General features: G+C 34.2%; 1 protein-coding gene across 3 annotated transcripts in view; it reads left to right on the top strand.

The window, feature by feature from the left end:
- The window catches only part of LOC145675697 (ATP-dependent translocase ABCB1-like), a 209,857-nt gene that overhangs the window by 112,491 nt on the left and 71,178 nt on the right, over positions 1-26,188 (top strand). For all 3 annotated transcript variants that reach the window (XM_081746306.1, XM_081746305.1, XM_081746304.1), the window contains exons 4-9: positions 1,535-1,673; positions 9,456-9,556; positions 15,293-15,464; positions 18,032-18,156; positions 21,295-21,484; positions 23,761-23,985. In XM_081746306.1, coding sequence (XP_081602432.1) covers positions 1,535-1,673; positions 9,456-9,556; positions 15,293-15,464; positions 18,032-18,156; positions 21,295-21,484; positions 23,761-23,985 — 952 coding nt within the window. The remainder of the gene's footprint in view (positions 1-1,534; positions 1,674-9,455; positions 9,557-15,292; positions 15,465-18,031; positions 18,157-21,294; positions 21,485-23,760; positions 23,986-26,188) is intronic.

Below are 26,188 nucleotides of genomic sequence, written 5' to 3'. Positions count from 1 at the left end.
ATTATTATTATTATTATTATTATTATTATTATTATTATTATTATTATTTAGTCAAGAACATTTCGTTTTATCATTTGTCACCGTACTCGTTTGTGTTTCACAAGTCATATTTGATAATTCTTTGTGGTGGAGAAACACCGTGTGCGTCGGTGTCCTCGAAGGTTTCCCATTTCCTCGCACTTTCTTCATTCTACATTTTCAATTATTATCATCATCGCCGTTTCTCTTAGCCTTGATGCATACTCGTTGAGCATTACATATAAAAAATCTACTATTTTCTACCAAATTAAAAGAAGAATGAAAGTCTCTATCCTAGAAGATTATTTACGAGTCTGAAGCTATATTTACAGCTTACTAGAATCTTTATCTATTATTTACAAGTCAACAATGTACAGTCATGACCAAAATGATTGTCGCATGCCCAGTGTTCGAAGTGGAAAAAAGGCAGAGGCGGTATGTTTTATTACGATTTGGACTCGACATACCGGCTATCTAAATGTTGAAATACAATGAGGGTATGTTGCCTAAAAGATTGCATTTCTACTTACACACAGACTGAAAACCATTAGAGAGCTTCTTTGTAGTCACAGGGGGGAACATGGAGAGACTTTGATTCCCTGCCAACAACTTTCTTAAAAAAAATATATCCCCTTTTGTTGTATTATAGAGAATTATACACGAAAATGCTCAAAAACCGATTTTTTATATTAACGGAAAACTCCGGGACCCCTACTCGACATTTATATCCATTAAGACAAGAAGTCACACACATAAGAAAGAAAATTTAATATGGCACATCAAAATATAAACTAGATGAACTTCTTTGAAGACATCATTTTAAAAACAAAAGGTAGGAAAAAGATAACAAAAATGTCGTGTTGTCAACTTATAAATTATTTCTACATAAGAAATAAAATCTTTTTACGTGCAAAGCCATTCGTCAATTACTGTGTATAAAAATGGATTTATTAAAGGTATTTAGTATTTACTCTCCAGTGATGGTATGTCCTGATCATTGAGAATCCAGAGGCGGTATGCCTTCATAACTGAAAAACTAGAGGCGGTACCACCGCATACCACCTCACTTTGACCACTGCACATGCCTATAAATATGTTGTTCTAGGAATATAATTTGATAACGATTTCGCCCGGTATTTCTTATAATGTTAGTATGTACATAATCAGCAAAAACATGTATGTGGACAATTTCATGTTAAAAGAGCAGTAAATAAGAACATTATAACGAAAAACAACCTTTCTCGTTCATTTAGCAACATTTTGTTTTACTCATTCTAATTTTCGTATTCATAATTCTTTTCCTATGAAATTTACCACAAATACCGATTATACACATAGTAACAGTATTAGAAATATCCTGGTTAGTCACTATCAAATTATATTTTCACAACAAAACAATTATAGATATGCGACAATAATTTTGGACATGTGTATACATAGTTGTAAATTAATGGAAAATTTGTTTGTGGAATACTTATTTGTGACATTAATTGGATATTTGACTTTTTTTTTTCAGTGCACCTCCACCAATGACAAATGATGAATTTTTAAGTGAAATGTCTAGATTTGGTACTATTTGTTCTTGTCTGGGGCTTCTAATACTAGTTATGGATTATATTTTCGTATCTGCTTTCAACTTTGCCGCTGAAAGGCAGGTAATATATTCTTATTACCTTTACTATGTTAAAAAAACATTCCCCTCTTGTTTTCCCGAAATTATCTATATTTGTGTGTATACGTATTTCCATTTGTATATACATGTACCCTAACAACAAAATTGGTACGCCATATGTTGGCTTCGTTGGGAATTTGTAATCTCGGACACAAGATGAAATGTACGTTGCCCCAACGTAATTCAAAACGTAGGTGACCAACCCACTATTTGTCGTTATTTACTCCAACATAGTTTAAAGTAGATGTAAGTCAAGCCGTTATATTACCCCAACATAGTTTAAAGTATAGCTGACCAACCCATTATTTGCCGTTACATTAGCTCAACATAATTTAAAGTATAGCTGACCAACCCACTGTTTGACGTTAAATTAGTCCAACGTAGTTTAAAGTATGTGGCCAACCCACTATTTGACGTTATATTACCTCAACGTAGTTTAGGGTATAGTTGACCAACCCACGATTTGCCGTTATATTACCAGGTAACCAACCCATTATTTGGCATCATTTGTTCCACTTTTTGACTGTTCACTTCCAATTTACCGTAACTTCTTTCGTAGTAACTTGGCAATTGATTCGGTTTTGCAAATGCTCAGCAAAGGTCAATTAGCGAGTCTATAGCATCAGGCTAAAGTTTGAAAGTTGGCTAAGTTATCTTTACTCCATAACCAAGAGTACTAGCCTAGCAGCGCAGACAGTAGGCCTAAGTAGCGGAAAACAATACGCTAGCCAACTACCAACGTTAACCCTAGTCGTTGGCTGTTTTACCGAGCATTTGCCAACATAGAGTCCCTGCGAGAGATGTCAAATTGCAATTGAGAGTATGAAGTCAAAAGTTTTGGATAATTAATGGCAATGTGTTGGTTGGCCAACATACTCTAAACTATGTTGAGCCAACGTAATTTTCAACGTGCTATGGTCAATCGTGCTGACCACAGCCTAAATAGGAGCTAAATGCTGCTAGGATATTTGCTCACAATACAAATATGTAGGTATTTTGAGATATTATAGAATTCTCTATATTCTGGGGCTTCTTTACAGAAAAACAATAGATCACATTTTCTCTTTTTAACATGGGAGATTCATAACTTAGAATAAACTAGCGTCAACGACCCGCTTTGCTGGGTTAGAATAAGAAAAAATAGTAATATTTTCCGTTAGTCAGTCACTTCTTACTATTATTGAAGTGCTCTCTGATATCGGTTATTTTCGATCATTTTTATACCTATATCTTCCCCTCCCCCTAGCTGAGGGGCTGAATTTGGATTTAAACGGAATCGGAAGTGTCACTGTCCATCTCAATAACCCCAAAAGCTATGGATTCAACATTCATATCGGTTATTTACATATATATATATATATATATATATATATATATATATATATATATATATATATATATATATATATATTCCCCTCCGCCTCTCAGAAGTTGCAACGTCAAAGTGAAATGATAGAAAACATCCCAGGCCCGAACCTCATCTATGTTGAAAATTTGATCGAGATCTGTCGGGTTGTTCAAAAGTTATTAAGTCACAAACAGTTATTTTCATTTATATTTATATATATGGACAACATTATCTGTTCAAAGCACTAATTATACGATGAAAGAGTTAGTTATTCGATTACTTGTTCGTGAAAAATGGAATACTCACATTGTAAATGCAGAACACTCAAGTAGCAAAGTTTCAGCACTATGACTGTAAGTTTTCTATGTATCCGTCATCAGTAGCAAGCATAACATCCAGACAAGTGTCAAATTGTCTCACACTTTGACCAAGGTATTGCGATCGGTGAAATTTATTGCTGCTAAAGTCCTGTCTTGCACTTCGGCGAGATTCGTAGGTAACGGTGGCAAACAAACACCCACAAACACCTTGACGTATCTTCTTCTCACAAGAAAAATTCACAAGGGGTAATGATTGAAGAACTTGGAGACCAGAAGTGTAGGACAGTGTCTCGGAATCCAGTTACACCTAATCCAGCGACGAAAGTGCACACATGTGTATGCCAGGTGGAAGAAGTCCTGTTCTCCTGGAAAATTAGCTGAATGTTCCTAAAGTTGTGGCAAAAGCCAATGCCGGCTCAGCGATCGTCCACATATTACGTAACACGGCAAGGCGGGGGAGGGGTTCGACCTTCGTTACAAACTGTGATCAAGAGGAAGAAAGGGGTTTACGACTTTGTTACGTGACGCATTTTTTGCCGTAATTTTTATTTTTATTTTAAGGTTTATATGCAATCTTTTAAACAAATAATTTTATTCAGTTTTTTTTTTCATTTTTATAAATAAATAAATATGTCTATTATTTTGGGAAATCGTGAACATATAGCCTATATAAAATAAATCACGCATAAGAGATTCGAAGACGCTACTAAACACCAGCATGACTAATGACGAACACTGCGTGTAGCGGTACAATAAAACTCCGTTTCGTGTGTATCGCTGCATTGCATTTACGGCACACAAAGTTTTTCTGGAGTTAGTTGTTAGCGATCGTAACCACCGATTAAAATTACTATCGCGTCCCCACTCATATCGCTATTTCTGATAGTATGATTCAAAACTTTTGATTTGAACACTACCCACTCTATTCTTCTTTCTAATGTGTTTCCCATGTGAAATACAAGAAACTTTATTTCTTGAAATAATAATTTCCGCGGCGGAACGATCCACAATTTGCAGGGCAAAATAAGATATTAAAAACCAAATTTGTCGGATATTCATCACGTGCTGAATGTTTTGCTCTTTGCATTTTCCTGAAGAAATCGAGTTTAATCGAATTCTGACATTGGTTTAAGACAAGGAGAATTTGAAAAGGGATAAACTGAAGTCTAAAGTTCAAAAAATGCTCATAAACTTGTTCACAAACTAGACGCCACTGCTCTTCAACCCGTGTGCAGCCACGTCAAATATGTGGTCAACAGGAAAGAGATTTCTTTTTTCCATCGTCCACACTGGTGAACTTCAAATACAGGAAGCATCCTGGATCCAGGAATAGGAGATCGACGTCAATTCTTTAAATCCTGTTTCAGCTGCATCTTCCGGGAGCACTTCCTCCTTGCAGATCATCGGTGACTTAAAAGAATGAATACAATCTTCTTGGGAAAACGACAGTATGCAATTCCGAAGAATTAAGACTGGTTAATTAAACAACCTTATGGGGTTAAAATATTTATTATGATACTACCGTTTTGTAATACTTCGATTTGTTGGCGATAAAACCATTATAAATTTATTCGGAATACAAACATTTTGTAATAGTAAGTTCTGCCATTAGAAATACTTTTTTTATTGTAATAATCCCCAAAGTAAGCAAAATTGATGAACAAACAAAAAAAAAAAAAAAAAAAAATTCAAAAAGCGTACGTGACAAAGGGGATAAGAAGAAGTTCGGCTTTGCGTTACGAAATGTGACAAGTGGGAGGGACGGGGTAAAAAGTGGTTAGAAAAAACTTAATATGTGAACGGCCCCTCAACCCGAATTTCTTCGTCTTCTATCTCTGTGAGCCATCTCGTAACAATTCCGGACGAACAATAGTGTGCAGTTAAAAAATTACTTGCTCGTCTAAAATGTAGCATGTTCTACCCTATATTTACAAGCTTACACGCCAGTGCTTATAAGTCCTGCTTGGTAATCTTAATAAGTATCCACATGTACTTCAGGAAAGGCAAGCAATTACAGGAATACGAACGAAGTGATACAACAGCGCATGCTAGCTTGAGAGTGAAAACTCGGAACATGTAATTCTGGTCACATAATATGTAATGATGCTTCTGATCATTTAGCATGTAGTAGTGATTTTGTCACACAGTATGTAGTGGTAATTCTAGTCACATAATTTGTAGCGGTAATTCTGGTCACATGGTATGTAGTAGTAATTATGTCACATAGTATGCAGTGGTGATGCTGGTCCAGGGTGCGAAATCGTTTGAAAATGGTGGGGGGGAAGAAGTTCAGCGATTCACACTAATGCCGTACTGTGCTTTACACATGGAGTGGGGGGCTCCAGAAAGTTGAAATATTCATGGATTATTATTATTAATAATAATAATAATAATAATAATAATAATAATAATAATAATAATAATAATAATAAATGTTCACACTAGTCGTTATTGTTATTTAAAATTCTTTAATAATGTTATTTATTCATTTAACCTAAATTTGTATACTTATCTGCTGCGTTTAATATACACTTCGGTGCGTATGGTTCACGATTAGAGTCCCGTGGGAGCACAGTGTCCTTGTCTTTACCATCACATTGAGGTCCTCATTCACGAAAATAGCGGTTAAAGATCTAGAAGTCAGAATAATAGCACCTGAGACCCGATGTGCTAACCAAGCATTAGACCTACGAAGCTGCAGCGCTCCATCTGGCCAGCCATAGATCCCCACGAACTTTAGAGTCAGAGTATAGTTTTCATTATTTTTTATGAAATTCTTCCCTAAATATTTAGTGTTACAATTTGGTCGCTCAGATATCCGGTCACCTAGTCTGAATAGTACTATGTATCTATATTGTATTATTAGCAAGAATATACTACCATTATAAATAACAAATATGATTTCAATACAAATACTTGAAAGTACAACGAAAAGCCGCGTTGCCTCAGTGGCAGAGCGCTCATCTTATGTGCATGGGATCCCTGGCTGGATCCTAGCTCGCGGCAAATTTTGATTCTGGTATACAAACACTGTGTGTGTGGGTTTACTCAGGGTCCTCCCGTTTCCTTCTACTTTCTTAATCCACCATTATCATCTATCTCTTCATGACCGTCTTCCTTAGCCTTGGCGGATATTCGTAGGACGCCAAATTTTAAAAAATGAAAGCACAAGCACAATAATACGATTGATTTGGTGATTTTAGTTTAGCGTCCCTTTTCAGCAGCGAGACCATGAGATGTGGGCTTACAGTTTAAGGTGGAATCCACTATCGTCAGGGCCATAACTTGTGATGAGCAGGGGGGCAACCCCCAGGGAAGCTCCCCACCGTTCGAGGGGGCCCACTTTAAGACAAAATTTTCTTACTCCATATACGATAGGAATATTAAATTATAAATGAAGCATCAAACAGGTTCACTACATTACATAAACAAAACAGCACACAAAAGTTAAATAAAACAAAAATGAGTCGTGGGCCCAGTGGCGTATTTACGATTTTGTTTCGGGGAGGGCTTTGCTAACTTTCGGGAGGGGCTTTGCCTGAAAATGTGAAAATTCTGCAAGATATTTCATATACTTTACTATAGTAAGTAAGATTTCGGGGGGGGGGCTTAAGCCCGGAAGCCCCCCCCCTAAATACGCCACTGCGTGGGCCTATTTCAGTAAAAGAATGTCTACTATTAGGGGCCCTAGAAATAATATTTATTCGATGGCTTTGTGATTTGCCAATATTTTCCCCTTAATTAATTTGTCATGCATGGAACGGGCCCAGGGGTGTGCGGGAGGGCCTACAGGCGCCGGGGGGCCAGAAAGAGTAAGAGAAAGATTGGGCCTATTTTCGAATTTTGCGGGAGGGCCCAAAACAACTTTTTCTAGGGGGCACAAATATTAATGCTTTCCCTCACCCAAAAAATCTGATTTGCGGCGCTGGCTACCTTTCAAATTTTTGTAAGACGCTCCCACCTGGAATCAAACTCGCAATTCCGTATACCAAAGATGGTGCACGCGTGCTAGCCACTAGACCAACAGAGAGAGGCCACAATAATACGAGTATTGTGTTACTGTATTTATAGACCTAAAATATAGTTTGCAATAACGTATTTTACCTTAGAAAAAATTTTTAAGATTAAACTTCTCTTCACTTTCTTTCCGTGTGTAACGAGAGTTGAACATGTGATGGAAACGAAACCCATGGGAATGCTACACACAAACGCTACACAACACAACTCCTTCCCCATTGTCTTCATGATTCATGAATATCAATCACTAGCGGTCCTTTCTCCAAGATCATGAAAAATTTGTCCATACAATTTCAGACGTATCACTTATTGAATTTGATGTTAATATAGGTGCTGTATAATAACTAAAATGAGATAGACTTCGTAGTTGTTCCAGAGGAAGGGATGTATCTACCTCCACAATGTTCGATGATTCGAAGTCTATTTTACGCACCTTGTTGTCACTTGTTCCATGATTTTCACTCACAGTCCGATTATCGTCATATCTGGCGAATTGTTCCGCAATCTTCGGATTCGTTTTTTTTTTTTTTTAATAGTAATTAAGCCCGATTTCCCGGATACACCGCTTTTTGCTCGTTTATGAAAAGGACCTCACTTAACATCCGAACGAGTTAAAGCAATTCTTGTAGAATTTTATTTTACATTCTGCACTCTTCGACTAAAACAAGAGAACGACGGCAAACATTTGTTTCTCTTTTGTGTTAAAGCCCCTAGAAGCTGTAACCATGAAGATTTTTCATTTATATTTATTTATGGCATTTCCTTTTCATCTGGCCTTCTAGTCTATTAATAAGATGTCCCCCCCTGCAGATTTTGGTGGGGGGAAATTTCAAGCATAAAATTTTTGGTGGGGGGGAAATTCCCCCCGTCCCCCCCGGGATTTCGCACCCTGTGCTGGTCAGATAACAAGTAGCGCTAATTTTGATCACAGAGTATGTACTGGGCGACAACCAGAATTCCACCGACCTGGAAAACCTGGAAAAGTCAGGAATTTAATGTAAAACAGAAAAAAAAAAAATGAAAAAAAATCTGGAATTTTAAGTACAGGTTGTTACTTCTCAGTATGTATTTCTCTTTTTGGTTTACCCGGCTATTTGTTAGGGTAAATTTTGTAAAATAGATAAGTTTGCTCTGCAAAACTACCTACATACACACACAAACACTACACATGTAGTAGGCAAGGAACCCTGTGGTCGAGAAGAATATTTTTGCTTTTTTATATTATATATAAACCTGGAGATTTGTAAATCGTGACCCGGAAAACCTGAAAAAGTCAAGGAGTTTGTGCTCGCCAAATAAGTGAGAAACATGTACACTCATGTCCAAAATGATTGTCGCATATCTATAACTCTTCTTGTAAGAATATAATTTGATAATGATTTTGAAGGGTACTTTTAATATTGATACTATGTGTATAATCGGGAAATGTATATTTGTGATAAATTTCATAGGGAAAGAATTATAAATACGAAAATTAGAATGAGTAAAACAAAATGTTGGTAAATGGACAAGAAAGTTTTGTTTTCGTTTTATTGTTCTTATTTACTGCTCTTTTGACATGAAATTTGCCACATACATTTCTTTGCCGATTATACACATACTAACATTATAAGAAATACCGGGGAATTCGTTATCAAATTATATTTCTACAACAACATATTTATAGACATGCGACAATAATTTTGGACATGAGTGTACATCTGCAAGCCGGGATTATTCGAATTCGGGAGGCGCAATAATTGGATTGGTAACTGTGATAAATCGAGGATCACGATAGTCGAAACCTCCCAAATTGAGGTATCCCTTTATTAGAATTATAGCAAACAATTCTCCAGGTAGTGGTAAGTTCGTATAAAAAAGATAATTCAAGTTAAGAAATTACTTCCGATCCAATCATAAGTTAAGAAAATCGTTTACTGGAAGAAGGAGAAACTAGTGCACGTAAGTCATTAAAATATCAAGCGTATGTTATTTTAAGAATTACCATGTAGCTTGACATTGTTTTTCTGCTTCATTATTGTCTTTAACTTATGTTTATAGTTGATCTCTTGTTTGTTCAATATGCTTCTCTTTATTACAGGTCCTCCGTATTAGAGAGTTATTTTTTAAATCTGTGTTACGCCAGGATATTAGCTGGTATGATACACACCAAACAGGAGATTTTGCCAGTCGACTGACAGAGTAAGTTGGTGAAACCTATTTTTTTAAGTAGTTCAATTAGTACCAACCAAATGTCTTTATATGTTTAGCCTGTCTGTCCCTGTGTCCGTCCGGGAGACAGAAAACTTCAAGAACTACATCAGTGATCATCAATTTTAGCCAGGATATAGAGAATTAGGCATTTATTCCGAAGTTGATCGTCCGCCTGGTTTTCGTCAAAATACGCAATAACAGCAATGAAAATTTCAAAATCATCAATTTTTGGGGCCCGGCTTAAAAGGGTATAATAGTATAGGGTAGGGTAGAGTAGAGTAAGATAGGGATAAGTAGAGTAGGGTAGGGTCGAGTTAGCTTAGGGTAGTTTGGACCCATTTTGTTAAAACTAGTAGAGTGTAATTTCTCGTTTGCGAAAGGATACCAACTAGTGCGTCGCTGTATACCTACAACCGTGTTCAGATACAAATGTTCATTAATTTCCCACAATCTAACTATGCGATGACCTTGTGCGAAGTAGTTCCCTCTGCTTGCCAAATAGTTCCATGTTTATAACCGCTTATAAAAAAAATAAACACAACTTCCAGTCTCCTTACATAATATCAAGCTCACAAACGAGCAAATTATCCATTTCTTCCAGGTAAATTTTCAAAAGTTTGCTAGAAACAGACGACCAACTTCGGAATTCAATCCAAGAATTAGAAATTAGGACTCGAGTTCGTTGACGGATGTGATATTCAAACAAATAATCTTGTTGGCTCAACCTGCACCCTCTGGACACCCTTTCTAAAATAGCCTTATTCTTGACCATGGGCGCAGGAAGGAGAGGGCACGGTGGGGCCCGGGCCCCTCCCTGGCTCACGAAAATGTATACGTAATATAGTAAACCATATATATTAAATATCAGAAATACCAGGCGTAATATAGCAACCATGGAGATGCCCCCCCCCCTCTAGAAAATTTTCTTCGGGCTCCCCTGTTCCTGACATACTATCTCTTTTTACTGGAAATCTAAAATTTTAAGAAGATTTACTCACTAACAGGATTATTAGCAATAATCTCCTAAAAATGTAATTTTAAAATGGCTTCTTTTAGTTTATTCCTTATTTGCCTGTTTATTTTTTAGCCATATTAAATCTAAACAATCTTGTGACAACTCGATAAACAACTTATTCTGTTTTGTTAACTTTCATTTTCTATAATATACGATATTAGTTCTCTTTCTCTATGATACTGTATATATTTATATTACGATACCATACAAAATGGTGTATTTTTGCTCAAAGCTGTTCGCTACATTGAAATAAAGTTTAAGATTATTATTATTATAAGACTAATGAAATCAAAAAAAGTAAGGGCAAATACAAAACAAGAAGATAAAAGAATTTAAATTTATTTTACACTAATTAAAGATATACTAGTTTTTAATCTGAAATATATTTCTTAAGTACATTAAATTTGATTGGACACATATTGAATGTAATAGCCTCACCTTAAGCGTCCTTTAAATAAATTAACATTGCAGACGGTTTCGATGAATCCCCTTATCATCATCAGTGCGATAGGAATGAACGCCAAGGGGGGAAAAATCAATCCTTGTATTTAATCCTAACATTATTCTGCAAATCAGACAAAACTTCACATTTAATTATGCGTGGAATTTGTTCATATTGCACTGATGATGATTCATCAAAACCATCTCCAATATTAATATATGTAAAGAACAGACCAATCATACTACATCAACTTTTCAACTACTGATACTAAAATTTCTATTTGTACTCGATTTCTAGAAATACGGACGGCGTATGTTTCAAGCCATATTGTAATGGCTTATGGCTTAAAACATTCTTACTTATTACATTAAGGGTATTGCATTACATTTGCCATCTTTGCTCTTAACCATTAAAAAAAGGTTTCAATTTAACTCATTTATATAGGGGCGCCGATATTGATTTTTTTTTTTTTTTTTTTTTTTTGAAAGTGACTCCATAAAAAATTCCTTACAATTTGATCGTAATTTTTGAAGCTAGACTATAATACACTTCAACAAATACTGGCTTAATCACGCAAAAATAACTTGCCTATATGCAACTATACATACTTTAGGGTGATTATGGTTGCTGCAAAGTTTCGGAACACTTTCATAGTACATTATACTGTCTCTATTGTTTGTAACATTTTGAACAAGTGGGTTACGTGTGTAAAGTCGGTAAAGATTTTTTTAAAAAAAGCTTTATAATCATCACATATATATTATCATCATAGTTTCAATGATTTCGTTTATTGAATGCATTTATATAGAAATGTATTTTTCTCTTTAAAATGAATGTGATTTTAAATTTATGTTTTAATTTTATTTAAGTCTATTTAAATGCCTCTTAATTTATACAAATTAAATTCTATGATTTATAATTTTAATATTTATAGATCAAATTCAATTGTATTCAATGCCAATATATCTAAGTAAATCCATGAACTCACTCATCATGAAATCTTCTAAACTATTTGATCTTGAAATTTTAAACTTTACACAAATATTCTTCTTGAACTCTTGGCTGCGGATGAAACGGGGTTTCGTGAAGTCTGACTCTTACGCGTGGAAAGAGAACTTGAAGATATTTTTCATCATTCAGCAAATTTCCGAAACTGTTGAGCATAGGAACTTGAAATTTTGTATAAATGTTATCTTGAACCCTAGTCTGCAAAGTTTTATGAAATCCCGCGTAAACTCTACACTGAACACCATTGCTCTCCGAGCTCCATGTTTGCGTCTTTCGAAACACTATTGCAAACTACAATTTCGAATTTTACTCCTTTATCAAGTAAATGCCCATCATTAACACTCCACTGTAATCGAAAGGTTCATGTACTAGATCTAGGTTAAATTGCCAATGAGGAAGTAATTTTTCGTTGTTAATATAGTAAGGGTCATTGGAAAGCTACCGCCCTGAGAAGTCAAAAATAATGGCATTGGAAATCGAACATCCTTTATCTAACCGGCTATACTTCTATTCAGGAGGTCTAAATTTAGTAGTATCGATATTCATAAAAAAAAAAAAAAAAAAATCTTTTAACCCCCTTTTTGTTTCTTGTTTTAATTGTTCTGGTGTATGGTAATATATATTTAACAATGGAATAGTCGCGTGAAGGACAATAGTCTTCCAGACGGTTTGTTTTTTCACCATTTCAGTAAAGTCTGTTGTTACTACAATTTATTATTTTTTTTAAAATTATCTTAATAGATCCTATTAATATTTCATTTAAAAGTAGTTAAATAATCCATTGACATGGAATTCATACACAATAAACGTTAACTATATAAAAATTACAGTAAAATATATTAAATTTTAAATGGAGGACTATTGTTCTACACACGACTAATGCCGTTCCAGTGGGCTACACGACCACTGCAGTGTTAAATCTTTTCTTCATCAAAATTTATCAATGTAAAATAAAAAGCTTAAAGAAAAGTATTTTTATTTTTATCCCGAGTTATCTCGGGCCTTGAAGTAACCGTTAAGGTGAATCCCCACCCGGAAGTCATTACATATTTTAGCTCGTTCCCTTAACTACTGCCCAATGAAACGTTACATATTATAAATATTGTATTATAAGACAGAGTTATGTTTCAGCTACAATACAGGACACTGATTCATTTGGTTGTGTCTTCTGATATCGAAAAAAGTAACAAATAAAAGAAAATATTTGATTCGTTTTACAATGAGCACACAAGATGGCGCTTGCCGTTAGATCTTACTAGAAATGCTCATTTTTATGAAATGTTTATTTGTATGTGTAAAGATGCTAAAGTAACAATCTTATTATGAAATAGATATATTGTTTGACTGTTTCTCGTCTTATGTTTCACACTTTATTTAAAAATTAATTCACATTTAAGGAAATAGATTTTGAAAAGAAATTTGCTCAGAACGCCATAATGCGTTGTTGCCAAATTTGTACGTTTACTTTGGTAGTCATAATAAGGAAATTCCTAGATTGTAGCGCTGCAGTTTGAGAAGCGAAACTTAGCTGTGAATTCCGGTAAGGGTCGAAAATTAATTTCTCCAGTAAGTATCCAAGCAGAATTCCATGATAACATCTGGCATAAGTAAACACTCGACACTATCTGGCAACGCTACACGATACAAGCAGCGTTTAGCATAGCACCGAGAACACCTAGCGATCCACCTTAACTGTGATGAAACATGAGCACTACAACAACTCTTTTGTGCCGACTATTTATATACACAATATGCAGTTCAAATACTATTTAAAAAGTCTCAAATACGTTATCTTATTTCACATCATTTTTTTTTTTTTTTTTTTTTTTTACACACTCCCATTTTGAAGTTGCAGTGTAAAATAACAGTCTAGACTTATTACTGCACAGAACGAAACGTTAACTTCTGCTTTCTAAATAATACTTAAGTACAGTGATGCCAATCTGAAACGTTATAAAATACCATCTCAAGAGGCAAAAAAATCCCATTTTGCATCTGAATTTCCCACGTTGTATTATATAATAATAATAATAATAATAATAATAATAATAATAATAATAATAATAATAATAAATATAGATATGAAACTTAAGTATGACATGTGTTACTTTTCTTAATTTCAGGGTGAATTATCAACAAATCTCAATCTTCTATGTATATAGAATAGTTCATTTTCCTTAATCGAGAACAAGTATATTTTGTTGTTGTTAGAAATGCGGTAACTTCATACGCTCTTGTATCATCACCTTATACTGAGCCCAATGATACTAGAAAAGTTTTGTTAGCCATACATTTAATGTGGAATGTTTGAGAATAATTCTTTCTGGTTCGATATTTTACTTTCATTCGTTTCTTTGTTTTGTTTTCTTCTTTCTTCAAATATCAGAGCACAAATTTCGTTTCTTGGTAACTGATTTTTAAGAATCACATATGATTAAGTCGCTCCTCACTAGCATGGGCTTTGCTTATAACAAAGAAAAAAACTCAAACTAAAAGTTGACAACACTGACATGCTCGTTGATGACTCATTATGGCTGATTCTCGCTCATAGAGAACTTTACTGGCGCGGGCTATACATATAGTGAAAAATCCATTATATGCTGTCAATTTCGACGAAAATTCTCTTTATCCCTTTGCGAATAATTAATATCAAACAAATTCCATGAACATTTTAAAACAATTTCTGACCAGAACAAAATGAATTATGTAATAACTATACGATTTTTGTTACAGTTTAAAATTATATAAATTATATAAATTAATTAATTAAAATTATATAAATGAATATGCTAATTAACGGCTGAGGAAGATATAAGATTTGCTGTCATCTGTCGTTTCTCAATGTGTGATGAAGAGGACGCTGGGTACTTGAAACTGTAACAAAAATCATATAGTTATTAAATAATTCATTTTGTTCTGGTCAGAAATTGTTTTAAAATGTTATTGTGATTATCCAGAACCATGAAGTTTATTTATTAAATTCCATGAAATTGGATTTTCCCCACGGGTTGGCATCACTGAATAAGTATAAGAAGTTTAACAAAGATGCGTTAACGACGCCACTATACTATACTTCTAGAGTCATCTGTTGATTAAAACGTGGACCTATAATACCAATAGATGGCATCTTTCAGGGTAGGTAAAAAACAAACGGAAAATTACTGCAACTACGAAATTACTCGGAATAAAAATGTAAGACTAGAATTTCAGATACGATTTAATTCGTTATAAATCCTCATCAACTATGTTTATCTTTCAGAGATCTCTACAGGTTACAAGATGGTATTGGAGAAAAAGTTGGAATGTTTATCTTCCTCACAATGTCTTTCTTTGGGAATTTAGTTCTAGCATTTATCTACGGATGGAAGTTAACTCTTGTTGTTTTGAGTATTACGCCTATTCTAGTGATTTCAACAGCTATTGTGACAAAGGTAAGTAACAGGAGAGGTAAAAATCTAATCATAAAGTGATCCTAGAATAATTTTAAATGTTTGAAATTAAGAAAAGAAAATGTTAGAAGCTTTTTCTTTCTTTAAAAGAAAGTAATTAGGTTGATAATATTCTCCTTCCAAAAGACATTTGCATTATATCCAAGGCCGAAAACTGGGTATTATTGGCTATCTCACACATGATTTCCTTTTTTAATCCCACATTGATTCCTGTAATATCAATGTAATCTTAAAGGTAATTTTCTTTACATTGAGAATCCATTAGGATAGAACTCCATAAGACCGATTTCATCTTCTCTTCATATACATTTTCTGACTTTTTACTTTTGTTATAAGAATCACCTCTCAAATATAACAGAATTGATAGTCGTTTTGACTTGGTTTGGTAAATAGAATCACTCACCCCTCCCTCCTCCAAACGTTATAACGTAGTTAATAGACTTTCTGACTCGTTTTTGTAAGTAGAAAAAGAATTTTAGGGATGATCCAAAAAAATGAATCAAAAGATTGCGATCTTGGCCAATAATTAGATGTTGGGTCAGGAGCTACAAAATTTTTGAACGGCCTCTAGATAAATCGAGTTTCCGTATATTTTACGGAATAAGTACATCAAACTGAGTTAAGTGGTAGTTTTGGTTTGGCTGCACTATATGTAGTTCTCCAGATGAAAGGCGTACAAGAAAATTTATAATTGAATGAAATATATTGGATTTTTTGGATGAGGGACCACAAAATGGTATGTAACAAACATTCGCGCCGACTATGTGGGTACTCCGGCCACCAACACCCACAAGAGTTTTAGTTTGATAGCAACAAAATAAAATAAATATTTCTTACTTGCCATTATCAAAAAAATAACAAGCAATGAAAACATTGAGATGGAGGTTAAAATTTCTAACGTCTAAAACATAATTGTTTCAAATGTGTCTGTGCAAAGGCAACTAAACAAGACACTTCCCCCTCCTTTGCCTGTCTCAGACCTAGTCAAAGGCAGTCTTCACAATAAAAAAGAAATGGAACTTTATTGTGAATAGAATTGAGCACAACCCTTTATGACTGTGTTCGTAAGAGATTTTAGCTATAAGGAAATCAATCAAAAATATCGAAAGATACCTTAAAGCATAGGCTATAACACGACCCGCCATTGATACGCACCCACATAAATTTTTGGAAAGTCGGCGCCGTTGATAACAAATTGAACATTTCAAGAAAATTGAGATCACTACTTTGTCTTAACATACACTCTTCATCGTTTCTCAATCTATTCACTCAGATGAGGACTCAGAAAATGACGCTTTATGTAGATATTAAGATATAACATGGTCGTGAACCGCTAGAATTCATTGTTTCAAAAAAAAAGTGATGACACTTTCATCCTGTAATCGCTTCAATTGATAGATTTTAGTTTGTGTTTCTGTGAGTGAAATCACCTTCAAAATGTTGTAACAGAACTGAGAGACTTTTTAAGTTTCTTTTTTTGTGAGTTGTAGACATTACATCTCACACATTGTAAGAAGATTGGAAGACTTTTTGACTTATTTTTTGTGAGTAGAATCATCTTTCAAACATTATAAAAGAATCGATGACGCTTTTCGGCTTTTACTTTTGTGAATAAAACTATTTTCCAAACGTTGTAACAGATTTGAGGATCTTTTTAAATCTTTTGTGAGAGAATCACTTCCCAAATGTTATAACAGAATTGCAAAAATAAATAAATAAATAAATAAATATAACGGTTCTGGTGAGAAAAGAACCGTTGAAATAAAAAAAATAGTTATTTATTTAGACTAATTTTAATATTAGATATTTTAAGATATTTAATTAAATTAGATATTTTATGATATCTATTTAGTTCCCATTTTAGACCTAACATAACTTACGCGTGAAATTATAATTGTTAATCAATCAATAAATAAATAAATATACATATCGGATAATGGTGTCCACGAACTACCAAAAACTATTCTACAAGTCAAACTAAAATGAAAATACTATGCAATGATATATCTGCTGGAGTATCTTTCAGGAGGAGAGGCAACCAAAAATTTGACAGTACAGTAACGTGTAGATAAACTTTGAACAATTAGCATTGCTCTACGAATACGTCAAGCAGTTAACTTTAATTCTCGCCAAATGCTAGTTAAAGCCAGTAGGCGCTAATATTAACTCCATGTATTAATATTACTTAAAGTTAATAGAAATAAACACAGCACGCTTGCCAACAGAGGAGCACACTAACAGTGTCCTTTTGTGTACTATGATATAATTTATATCGATGTTAATATGTGGGGTTAGTATCAACGTCTGGTGGCTTTAATGCAATCTGACCAGAATCAATGTAACTGCTTGATGAATTTGTAGAGCAATGTTTATGGTACAAAGTTCATCTATAACGCTGTCACACTGTCAATTTTTTGGTTGGCCGTAGCATCTTGAAGAAGGCCACGGAAGGTATACCAATTCTGTTTTAAAATAATGCATAAATATAAATAATATTTACATAGACGTTATTCCTGAATACTATAATATTGTTTTGCATTGACTAACAGGTCCAAACATCGTTGACAGAGAAAGAGCTCAAAGCATATGGAAAATCAGGAGCAATTGCTGAAGAGGTGCTAAGTGCTATTAGAACCGTAGTTGCCTTTGGCGGACAAGAGAAAGAGGTTGAAAGGTTGGTATTTTTCTTTACATGCGTAAATAAATTAGAACAACCTAATTATAAATTAATTAATATATTTGTACAAAGGTAACCAAGAAAGTTTTGTCGCTTTTTCACTCACCACCTTCGAACATCGATAAGTCATCTAAGACGTACCTGGAAGATCAAAAATAGTCCCCATCAGCATCAGCGTCGACCTTCTGCCAACGTTCTGGAAGGCCATGGATTCCAGTGCGGTAGAACTTGGTGGGTCGTGAAGCGAAGAAAGTATCAAGTGCATTTTCCTCCGTACTGGCGTCCTCTAAGGTGATTGTCCAAGGAATGGAACAGGTGATAATCGGACAGTGCAATGTCCGGGGACTATGGCAGATGCAATAGTGTTTCCTATTCAAGGCGTAGAATGGTGTTCCGGGTCATCCTTGCCACGTGAGGCTTAGCGTTGTCCTGTAACAGGAGGAGCCCTTTGCGATTCAGAAGTGCTGGCTTGCGATTGAGTTTTTCTTGAACACTGCTCAACTGCTGGCAGTACACAGTTACATTGATGCTCTGACCAGCTGATAGCAGTTCCCGATGCATGATGCCGCAAGCAGTTCGCCAAACACAGGAGGACTTTCTTCTGGTGCAGTGCTTGTCTCGGCTGTTTTGGAACCGGTTCATGGGGTGCTAACCAATGATGACGGCGCCATGGAGCTTCGTACAGGACCCAATTTTCATCACATGCCAACACCCTGTCCAGAAATGGCTCCCTCTCAGACGAGACAGCAAAGTAACACAGCTGTGTGCTCGCGTTGCCTTCTGGCTCGAAGTCTAATCATGTGGGACAAATCGACCCAACTTGTAGTGCTACCCAAGTTGATGGAGGTGCTGCCGAATGGTTTTTCCACTCACACTGAATTGTAGTCCCAGTTCCTCACTCTGGCCATTGTTCACTTCAATTTCTATCTGAAGATCTTCATTTTGTACATGTGTTGGTCTTCCGGTACGTGGTACGTCTTCGAGCGTTTCTTCAACGTCCTTAAATTTGTTAAACTACCGCTGCATCGTTCGCGTAATCGCGACACCCTCACCAAAAAGCCTGGTACATCTTCCGCCACGCTGCAGCGGCGTTTGACCCCAGTTTGAATTCGAACAGCATACACGCCCTTATGACGCTCTATGGAGGTCCCATGTTTACTCTCTGTCCTTACGTAAGTTCCCGTTGTAACTGAATTGCCACAACCAGTAGTATGTTGAATATACTCACACCAACAACTGGCCATCGCCTTATCTCCATTTGCATTCAACTCACGGTGTGATGGCCAACAAAACACAAACCTCAAAAAAAAAAAAAAAAAAAAAAAAAAAAAAAAAAAAAGCGACAGACCTTTCTTGGTTACCTTTATACAAAGTTTATTGCTAGATTGGCAGAATCCTGAATATTAGTTTCATGCTTGTTGGGAGCATACTCCACTAATTCAACAACAATGATATAACTTTTTTTTTTTTTAAATACTTCACTAGGGTGTACTTTTCTGTTAGGAAATCTATAACTTCTGTCAAAATAACCACACTAGTGAATTGCACGTATAATTAACTGTCAATAGATGTCTGATTAGTAAAAGCTTAAAGAATAAAGTATCAAAACCACAGAAATACTTTAGTGTTGTTCAAACATCTTTCTGTTTTAGTTTATTTCTAAGTAACTATTAAATGTATATGCACACATTCGTATATATTTATGAATCATTATTTAAGTTTAGATAGATCATTTTAGACAATCCAAAATCACGCTCAGGAATTCTAACTATCATTCTACGTACAGATTTCTGAATTTTCCTGAATTTTCTATAGATTTCAAAGCTTTCGGCTCTCCCTGGAGTCTTGGTCAGGGAGGTTAAAAACAGGAAGAAAAAGAATAGAAAAAAAAAGAATAAAAATGGGGCGGAGTTAGCAAGTGAAGAGCTCTGTTGTACGTAAAACACGTTATCAAGTACGTCGGCGATCTCAGATGAAGTCGATGCGAACTAAAATATAGCATGCCATACGTCTTACTTCCTTAAAAAGATTTACAGACACAAACTGAATACCTGATGAAACTGGGTAGTTTGAAACTGGGTATCCAGCTTCATTATTAAATTATTGAGATAATCAGGTTAAAAGGAACTTAAGTTCCGATAAACCTGAGATCGTCATAAAGGATAAAAAATGAATGGGATTGCAGAATTTTCTCACATTGACAAGTACAGCCTTAACCCCCCCCCCCAAAAAAAAAAAAAAACTTTGGAAAAGGACATCGCCGAATTTAAGCGTTATCACACGGATCCCAATGAAAAATCGTGAAATAAAATGGAGTTTCCAAGAGATTTATATAGACGAAACGAAAAGAAATTTAAAAGTCCAAGTAAAGAAACATATTAGAGATTCAAAAACGGAAAATCTGGTGTAAAGTTTATCGAAACATTTAAAAGAAACGCTACACAGGGTAGAAGATCCAAAATTTTATTTGGAGCTAGAAATAGAGTAGAGATTTTTTTTTGAAAATTTGTTTATTCATTTAAAAATAAATCTGAAATTAAATTTAGATAAGGAATGATTGAGTGACGAATGGGAGACGGTAATTAGAAAATTTTCACAGCATTGACATGACAATAAAAATAATAACATGAGATGGCAATCTTCCAACAAGGAACATGAGAGGCGTTCAAACTGACTCCGACATATTTTAGTTTACCTGGAGATCGCCGACATACTTGACAACGTATTTTTCATTTATTCTTGTTTGTAACCTCCGTGACCAAAACTCTAGGGGAGAGTCGAAAGCTTGGAAGTCTCAGCAATTACAGAAATCTGTAAGTAGTACGATAGATCATTTTAGTTTAATTATTTGAAAATATACTTTAAAATTTATATTATTCAGTGTTAATGGGTTTATTTAAAAGTAAATTTACTAAAATTGCATAATGAATATTTGTTTTAGTGTAGTAATCTCTGAATTAAAGTTCAATTTTAGTTTGATTATTTATTTTTTCAAAAAAAAAAAAAAAAAAAAAAAAAAAAAAGGTCCATTGTTACATAAATAGTCATATCACTTAATATCCATGAAGTCTGTTATTTATTTATTTATACAATTTCCTCTAATAAGTTATAACCCGAAAACTTGATTCATTTTAGATATGTTACGAATCTGCAAGAAGCTCGCCGCACAGGAATAAAACGTGGTTTGATGACGGGAGTAGGAGGCGGGGTGATGTGGTTTATATTGTATTCGAGTTATTCTTTGGCATTTTGGTATGGGGTCACTCTAATTCTTGAGGGTCGGAGTGATCCAAACCCTGAATACACACCTTCTGTATTAATAATAGTAAGTATTCTACAGTATTAATAATACAGTAGTAAGTATTCTAAAGTCAGAGTATCAATAAATAATATAGATAAAAAGTACGAAATGTTACAATGCTGCTGTTGAGTTCTAGATTTAATATATTACAAATTTGAATTGATGCACGTAAATGTGTTTTAAAAATCAATATGTGTGTATTGACATCCTGTATTTTCTACAGTTTTAATTTATGCTTTTCAGTTTATTCTGAGGTTATCTGCAATTTTAATTTATGCTCTCCTACTTACAATATTCTGAGTTCACTTTAATTTGCTTTTCATTTCTAGTTGCTTTGGTGCATATTATCTTAATTTACTTCTATTTCACTTTTCTTGTCATGAACACCACAAATGTTCATATATAGGGTGATTCTTTATAGGATTTACAACTTCAATCAGTTATAATTCTTTATTAGAACCACATACAGACTTTGTTTATATGTTATTATAGTGCAAAACACTTCAAGTTTGACTCACGTAGTGAGTAGTTGCGGAGTTGACCACACGCGGCGCCATCGATCAGTCGTTGAAAATGGAGACCTTCACTGATGCGGAAAGAGCTCAGTGTGTGTTTTGGTTTGAAGAAACGGAAGAGCTAAGTGTGGAATTTGTGTAAATCTGCTTTGGTATTTAGCAGAACAGTAGGCCTACAAGGAGTGGTCAAAAACAAAAGTTACAAAGCCTATTATGGCGTATGAGTGAGACATAACTGGAAGATCAACACATCTGATGATAGAGGGCGCAGAACACTGTTCTCGATGTAATCACAATTTTTGTTTAACCACTTATCACAACGATAGATAAAGTTTTGGATACCATTTGCCTAGAAATCCGCGTTAAGTTCTCGTAGCCACTGTAATGCAGCAGTTTTGGCATAATCACATGCCAGATAATGGTGGCCAATCATTTTTTGCTTTAGAACAAGAAAAAGATTCAAGTCACTGGAGACTAGGTCAGGGCTGCAAAAGGAGTGTTTTAGTCGTTCCAAGCGTAAACGTCAGTGGTTGAGGTACTGGGTCTACCGCTGTGTTCAGAGTTGTCATTATCAATATTGGTCCGTCTTTCTTTAAAGACACGACACCACTTCCCTACATATTACTTTGAAATTTTGCCCTCCCCATACACCTCTAAATCTATTTATTAGTGTCAGAAAGTGTAGTGTTTTAGGCCCACAGGAATCGCACCACTGACTTCACTCCTACTCTTGACCAATTTTCCAGACGAGTCATCATTTTTAATGTCCACTTCTCGGGTATACATGATCAGAACCCCAAGTCTTCAAAACTGCGCCAAGACAAACATGTTATTAATCTATAAATAAATTTTCGTTAAGTTACAGTGAATAACATAAAACTCCTATGGTTTGTAACTTTTTTTTCGAACATTCCTCGTACATTTTTATATTATAAATATTATGGGGTCCTTTAATAAAAAGTTGAGAAAGGTATAGTACTTATATAGAGAGAGTTTTGAAACCAAGTCCTATATTAATTGCATGTTCTTTCAGCAAAGAATCTGATAATCCTGCACTTTTTTTAAATATTATTCATATTATGTTTGTTATTATTAAAGTTACTTTATGCAGCAAAAATTCCAATTCTAATGAGAAAAGAAGAAGTAAGCTATGATTTATGTATAGTACTTTTATAATTTCTTCTGTAACATGTAAAATAGCCGTTGAAAAGAATCATTAGGTTTAATATTGTTCCTAAATAGGTATGTACCAAGGGACAAAATGACTTACCCGACAAAAATTGCCCTGATATTCTCCCAATTGTTGCGATGCCCTTGTTGTAACTTTTACAATATGAAGGTGAAATATCTATTTATCAGACACACAGATTTTATTTTTTCTTACACAAATATACGTGTTTCGATAAGCCCAAATATAAAAAGTGTCCTTTGGTTAAGTAATTTTACCTACACAGTGAACTATTAATGTTTTTAAGATAGTCTTCGTCCCTTCTCAATTTGTGATCCAAGCCTATGAAAATGCATTGTGTGACAATGGGGATAACACCAAGTATTGCACTGTGTAGTACTTTCTAGGTAGTAATCACATAGAGAAAAAATATTTATTATTCCTTTGATTTTTAGCAATGTTTTGGAAAACGTAAGAAAATAAGATAGTAACTAATGAGTAATTTTTACACATCCTCAATAGTTGTGTAAAAACAGTACTTACCATCACAAAACGATGTATCAAAATCTATAATCTGAGAAAGAGCTGATTGTTTTATCAATCGTTGCCATCCACAGGTATTCTTCGGAGTCCTTTCAGGTGCCATGAATATTGGGCAAGCCTCGCCATACGTGGAAGCATTTGCGGGTGCACGAGGCTCTGCAGCGTCTATTTATTCCATTATTGATAAGACTCCTACGATAGATACGTCATCGAACAAAGGCGACAAACTTTCTAATGTATGTGGATCTATTACATTTCAAGATGTGCATTTTAACTACCCGTCCCGACCAGAAGTAAAGGTAAGTAAAATGAAAACTGTATAATACCTCAAATTTATCTTGACAACTTGAATGTGTTTTGTTTATTATTAATTTACTTGACGTGGCGAAGTTAAAAGATGAAATCTGCTAGCTGGGCCGGCTCTACCGTATGTGCAACACGTGCAATTGCACGGGGCGGCGAGGGGCGGCAAAATTGATCATAACTATATTAAAATATACATTTCTTTTTGGAAACAGACTTCATGATGATGGTAGTTAAATTTACTAAGCTGACCTATTTTAATACTACATTAATAGATCATATTTAGGTCGCATTAGTTTAAAATCACATAGACAGTGCTAAAGCAAATTTCACCATAAATTCCTTAATCGTATTCAAATATAATAACTTAATTCTCAAACAGTAGCGAACACCTGTTTTACATTTAGTTAGTTAACAGTTTTAATACAAAAACTAGTCTTGTCTTTGTCACAAACAAGTTCCTTATCATTAAAGGTGGAAACAAGTTTTTTTTTTAATTTTTTTAATAGGTGTAGAAAGAAAATCAACAAATAATGATAAAAGAGCTAGTTGCATTGGAATTGCAAACTGATATATTGAAATTGAAGCTCGATACTGAATTCTATAAAAAGGATTACCATCTTTCCTCTGCAGGTGTGTTTACTTTATCTTTCACTAATACAATAGATTATTTTTAAAGAAAAAAACAGATACAATGAGATTGTGTGTTTAGGCCTTTCGGAGTGCATTTGCTCTTTTTTTTTTCCTTTCGTCGGAGGTAGCATACTTAAAATCGTGGCTTTTGAGATTTGTTCTTTGTGGAGAAGGGGGGCGCGACTGATGCCATTGAACGTGGCGGCAAGTTGCCTAGGGCCGGCCCTTCTGCTGGTTAAATACTAGAACTAAGTGCTAAAGTTATATAATGGTTTTGAACTATTATTATTATTATTATTATTATTATTATTATTATTATTATTATTATTATTATTATTATTATTATTATTATTATTATTATTATTATTATTCAAAAAATAAAAATAGATCAAATATACAGACTTACCTTGTCATTGTACTTTAGTCAAACAGTTTCAATGTGTGCTGACACCTTTGTCAATAACTTCTAACAATTGCTAAACTGAACACACTGAAAGAGAAGTAAAATAATCTGAAAGAAAAAAATAAAATAATTTTGCTTCTCAAAACTGTAGTGAAGTAATCTTAGAAAAAACTATGATGCACAGTTTATAGTTTCATCAATTATATTAATTAGGTGTCCTTCTTAGAGAAAAAATTTAGATAAATTTCCTGGTAACTGCAATTTACTTTCTTAGTTCAAAAACAGTAAGGATCTCGGCATCTTGGACTACGAACGATACACAGATTACATAACTTGAACTAAAAAAATAAATCACTGATAAAAAACACCGGTTACTTTAAAATAATAACTGTGTGATAGTTTCGCCAACTAACTGAATATCATCAAATATATTCAGTTAGTTGGTCAAACTATCACAAAGCAACGTTTATTTTAAAATAATAACTGTGTGATAGTTTCGCCAACTAACTGAATATCATCAAATATATTCAGTTAGTTGGCCAAACTATCACAAACAACGTTTATTTTAAAATAATAACTGTGTGATAGTTTCGCCCACTAACTGAATATCATCAAATATATTCAGTTAGTTGGCCAACTATCACAAAGCAACGTTTATTTTAAAATAATAACTGTGCGATAGTTTCGCCAACTAACTGAATATCATCAAATATATTCAGTTAGTTGGCCAAACTATCACACAGTTATTATTTTAAAATAAACGTTGCTTCGTTCAGTGATTTATTTTTTTTAGTTCAAGTTATTTAAGATAACAAAGCTAATATAAAGATTACATAAGCTTATAATTGATTTTAATTTCTTGTCTTTCCTTGAGTGAACTTGAAATTGATTTTACTTTAGGAAGAACACGTGATTAGTATCATTAGTACGAGTAAAATTATAAACTGTGCATCGTACTAGTAATGTGTATTGTGGTAGTTCGTTACAGTTTTGAGAAGTAAGATTATTTTTCTTTTCTTTCAGAAGGGTTTCACAAGTAGGCAGGAACCTAAGCATATATGTCCAGATTAGTAATTTTTAAAAGTCATCGATCTGAAGGTGTCTGATTAATATAAGGTAAGACTGTATATTTTAGCTAATTTTCAAATTTTCTATAGTATCTA

This window comes from Thermobia domestica, chromosome 18 (assembly GCF_964235325.1).
Source record: "Thermobia domestica chromosome 18, izTheDome1.hap1.1, whole genome shotgun sequence".
NCBI lineage: Eukaryota > Metazoa > Arthropoda > Insecta > Zygentoma > Lepismatidae > Thermobia > Thermobia domestica.
The sequence above is the reverse complement of the archived record's forward strand: the minus strand, read 5'-3'. Positions and strand labels throughout refer to the sequence as shown.